We start from the raw sequence: 5,085 nt of genomic DNA, 5'->3' as shown, positions 1-5,085 counted from the left end.
GAGGGAGGAGAGGGAGCGATCGAGAGAGAGGAAGAGGGAGTGATCGAGAGAGAGGAAGAGGGAGTGATCGAGAGAGAGAGAGGGAGGAGAGGGAGCGATTGAGAGAGAGGAAGAGGGAGTGATATATATATATACATATATATATACATATATATATATATATATATATATATATATAGAGAGAGAGAGAGAGAGAGAGAGAGAGAGAGAGAGAGAGAGAGAGAGAGAGAGAGAGAGAGAGAGAGAGAGAGAGAGAGAGAGAGAGAGAGAGAGAGAGAGAGAGAGGGAGAGAGAGAGAGGGGGGCCAGGCACGATGGGAGAGGGGGGTGGAAAGAGAGAAGGGGACACGACTGCACACGGTAGGCCACGATGGGAGAGGGGGGTGGGGAGAGGGAGAGAGGTTCAGGGAGAGAGAGAGAGGGGGCACAGGAGAGGGAGCGGGGAGACCGAGTGAAAGAGGGAGGGAGGGAGAGGTTGGGGCACGGGAGACGGGAGAGGAGGGCAGGAGAGAGAGATATCCCCGTTCTCCCTCTCTCTCTCTCTTTTAGTGAAAAAAAAATTATATTAAAACAACATTACTTCGGGAATGCCACCTGTTCGCGAACGGTTCGTCAGTTCGCGAACATGTTCGTGTGCCATCTGGACTATTCTTGTTCGTGTTTGTTTGTTCACATGCTCGCGAATGAACGAAACCTTTTTCCCAACCCTACCATAGGGTCATGCTCGTAGACCAATCCAACTGTGCCTTGCATGCCATCCATGGGGTTTTCATGTATGCCAAGGTTTAGTGGATAAGAACGACAATCAGAGCTGAAAGATCGTGGAAATTAATACTGGAAATCAACTGCCTAAAACTAGAGATAACAGCTTGGTAATTAGAAATATGCACCTTGAAATTCAAACCCTGATCTTAGTTCTACCCAGTTTTAATGCAGAACCAAAGCATCTAAAATTACACTCAATACTTAAATATCATTAGATTTCTAACAGAGGTTACGGTCACCGCGGTGATCTTAAGCTTATCGTGCTTCGTGCACTTGAAGCTCCACCCGCCACAAGCAGAAGAAGGATGGAGATAACCACTCATCGCCAATCCTCAGCCTAGATTACTCTTGACATTGCTCGTCTCTCAACTCGCTCTCCCCACCAAAGCTTCTTCAGAATCCATGGCGACCCAAGCTCGAATCTTGTCTGTGGCGCCCGTTTCTGCTCTGGGTCTGTGTCTTCTCTTGAAATTGCATCCCAAAATCAAATTTTTTTGCTCAATTTTCGTTCAATTTCACTCCTTCAGGCGCGCAGCGGAACTTACCTGCTCGAGCCCTAATTCCGTTTTCGGGGATTCCTTGTTCGGGGGGATCAAGAGTTGTTCCGGCTCTGGCTGGGCATTCCTTCAAGGGAGGAGTCCCTCTCAGTATGCTTCCCTTAACTTTTTTCTGTTGGTTGATTTGGTATGAATAATCTGTTGGGTGGTGATTTGGACCGTCTCGTCTGCGCTGGGGTGTTCAGTTTTAATTTAGTTTTTTGGGGCTAATTGTAGAATCTCGAGAAGGCAGGTGATGCGTGGTGGCTGCTTTATTTGATTATTATGCTGGATTTTCAATTTTTCTGTCATTTTTGGGTGAAATGTATTGATGTTCGCGACGTTTTGGAACAATGTAGGCACTTAATGCCCTCCTTTAGGATGTGAGGCAAAATTGAGTGAAATCGCCGGCAAAAGGATCAATGACTTAACTGAACGGTTTTTTCTGTAGAATTTTGCGACAGTTTCGTACAAGTTGGAGGAAAAAATCCGTCATTAGGAAACAAAATCTCGCCATGACAAGTTTTAGGATAAAGCGGAGTAGCTTTGGCGTCATCACTTTTTTTCTTATTCCTGTATAAATTTTGTATATTTTATTAAGGAGAAGCTCTGTAAAAATCTGTTTACTTATAGTATGCGAGATGGCTATTGCATGCAGATACAATGATATATGGAGGGAAAATTTCAATGCACCAAGAAATTGCAAATTTCTCTATCTCAGTACGTTTAGCTACATAGATCTGTAAAATCCTTTGAGTTTTAAAAACCCCTATCATCTTATTTTGAACAAAGTTTCCTCGAAATATGATGGATGACCACCGCTTCCTTGATATCAAACTTTGATTCCGCACTGCTCGGCCTGATTTCTCTCTTTACGCTTTCCCCTTTCAACTTGCACATAATAAGTATGAAAGCTAACCATGTTTTTGACAGTTGTGTGGAGAAACAGCGGTCAAAAGAAGCTTGAACAAAAGGCGACATCACTAACGGTGAAATGTGAGCAGAGCACAAAGGGGGGAAATGGAGTAGATGTTTGGTTGGGCCGACTTGCAATGATTGGGTTTGCTGCAGCTATTACTACCGAAGTTGCTACTGGGAGAGGTCTTTTGGAGGTACATCCCTGTCACAATTTTGCCTGATTTAGTATCAGAGCTTCTTTCCGGCCTTTCGTTATTAATTTTCCTCATTTTTTGCCTTAAAAAGTTAATGGTTGTTATTTCTTAAAATGATTTTACCACAAAAAAGTTTCTAACTGATAGGAACCTTGATGGTAGTTCATATTGAGGAAGGCGGATAGAGGGGATGGGTAGACGTTCCAGAGATTAGAGAGTAGACCGGGAATAATAGGAGAAGATCACGAACAGAGGAGGCAGGGATTGGGTGGGGACGAGCCGCCTTAAGATGCTGTGAAGGGTTGACAATTGAGGGGATGGGGATTCGAGGACTAGAAGAGAATCGACCAACAGTGGGTAGGGATTGGATTGGCAAGAAGCCGGCTGAGGATCTGTTGAGGTGATTGCAGGGGTAAGGTATCGCTGGGCAGTCAAGGCAACAGGGCCGAGACGGAGAGGATCGCTAAAGTGAGCCAATCAGCTGATCTAACCTTGATTCTTGACTGTCCTCCTAAAGGGAGGAGTACGCCTGTTTTAGAGAGAAAGGCACACCCTAACTGTAAACATCAATTGACTAAAATGCCCCCAGTAGGCTAAAGGGCCGAAGATACCATTGGGGTATATGATCGTATCACTGACTCAATTGCTCTATCCAAGTTTTAGTTCCCTATTTTCTAGTATTTCCTGTTAGGGTTATGATTTTCTGGTGGCTGCACTAGGCGTTGATGTTTCCATTTATCACTTTTCCGTGTCTACACATTGATATTTGTTGGAAGTATGGTCTTTCATATAACTTCTTTTACTATCCCCATATATGGGTAGAAAATCTGTTCCTGCCGCCCTGCATTATGGTGTCCTTTCTCTGGCATCTGTGCACTATCTTCTCCCCTAAGGAGTTCTACAAGATTAAATGTTGATCTGAGTAAAGGGTTTTCGTTCCTTGTCAAATAATGTGCCTCAAAAGCAATGAGCTTTGGCCACAGGCACGTCTCTTTTCTAGAACACATGATATCTAGATTTAGATTCAAATACTAGCGCCCCTTAAAGCTCATTGAATTTGGAAACTTGGTATGCATTTTTTTATTTTTGGTCAGTCCAGTGATCTCCTTCTTAACACAACAAAATGGAATCTCCAACTTGGTCAAGAGTGAAAACTGAAATGAAGATGCTGGTCATCTAATGATCAATAACCGGAAATAATTCCTGCAATAGATCCTTCTTCTTTGACTGCATTCATCAACATTGGATTGAGAAAGAGAGACTAGGTTAATACATTTAAGATCACTAAAAGAATAGAAGGACTTGATAAGATCTGTATTGAGGACAGCCTTCTTAAGGGGAGAGAGAAGGATACAACAAAGGTAGAAAGAGAAAATAGAAAGATGAAAGAGGAACAGTATGGGCTCGGATTGGTGCCTGCTCCTCTCTAGGGATGATAGATCGTATCATGACCTTGTTTGGAAAAAGTAATTTTCTTGCATTATTTTTGTTGGTATGATGTTTTTTCTTGGTCTTTATGACTGTAAGCTTCCTTGTCTTATTTATTGGAGCTTTTTCTAGAAATATTTTCACTTACCTCAACTCTTTTCTTTCAGAACTTTGGTCTCATAACGCCACTCCCTACAGTTGCTTTAGGCGTGACGGGATTGGTGGGCGTTCTTACAGCGTTCTTTATCTTTCAGTCTGCATCCCGGGAATGATTCAAACCTCAGAAAACAACTCCGTACATCATAAGAACACCATCATTTATCAAACAAAAGCTTCTTATTTCCATAATGCGCTGTCAGTGCTTGAGAATCTGCAGTTTCTGATTTCGACAAAAAGTTGTATAAAGTTTACAGCATTTTCAACCCTCTTTGTATGTTAAAAAAGGAAATGATTGCTACGGAATTCTATAACATTCAATGTATTCTAATCATCCTTCTGATGAATAAGCCTATAAAAAGCTGAAAATTTACCTTTTCTTCCTTTTTATGTAATGTGATCATAAATCGATACATGTACCCTTTCGAAACTCTCGCAAACATATTTTTTGGTGATATAAACTTATGTGACGCAAAGAAAATAGTTAAAAGAAAAGGATTGGTATCAACATCAAATAGTTGTAACATAAAGTCGGGCCCATCACACCGAGTCGTAATATCTGGGCCTTATATATGTAACTCTTATGTGACCATTGGATATCCTTGTATTCAAACTGTTGCGTCATTGAAAGAAGTTTGTGGGCTTTTGTTTTACCAAATATTCTTTATTTTGATGGGTAGGGCTCTTGATAAACATTCGACATGATGGTGAGGGCAGTTTCTTCCTCCTCTCCTTTTCTATTCAACTTATGGTACGTTCCTGAGGGTATAGCTGATAAGCCTAAAGTTTGTATGTAAAATATGTCGTTATTTTTACTTTTAGACTTATGCAATAAAATTTATAATAGCCCTTCATCACTAAATACTATGTATAGAGCAAGCAAGGGATCGAACCATAGGGAGGCACTCTGCAAGAATTTTTATCCTATTTCAAATGAATTAATTCAAGAATGAATTAATTTTGCATTTAATGGGCCTTAATTGTGTTTAATTTTTGTTTGTAATTAATTAAAATTTAAGCAAAAGCTTAATTTTGATCTTAATATTTTCGGTCAAGACAATCTAGATAGGATAATTTTGATTCTTATAT

General features: G+C 41.0%; 1 protein-coding gene across 1 annotated transcript; it reads left to right on the top strand.

Annotated features, from left to right (window-relative positions):
• Window positions 1-1,055: 1,055 nt before the first annotated feature.
• On the top strand, window positions 1,056-4,374 carry SEP1 (stress enhanced protein 1). Its single transcript, XM_078586857.1, has 4 exons — window positions 1,056-1,215; window positions 1,292-1,411; window positions 2,234-2,412; window positions 4,008-4,374. Exons 1-4 carry the CDS (start codon window positions 1,167-1,169, stop codon window positions 4,110-4,112), a joined length of 453 nt encoding a protein of 150 aa, XP_078442983.1. The 5' UTR covers window positions 1,056-1,166; the 3' UTR covers window positions 4,113-4,374.
• The last annotated feature ends 711 nt before the right edge of the window (window positions 4,375-5,085 follow it).

Source organism: Wolffia australiana, chromosome 15 (assembly GCF_029677425.1).
Source record: "Wolffia australiana isolate 7733 chromosome 15, ASM2967742v1".
NCBI classification, from domain to species: Eukaryota; Viridiplantae; Streptophyta; class Magnoliopsida; order Alismatales; family Araceae; genus Wolffia; species Wolffia australiana.
This window is presented reverse-complemented; position numbering and strand designations above follow the sequence as displayed.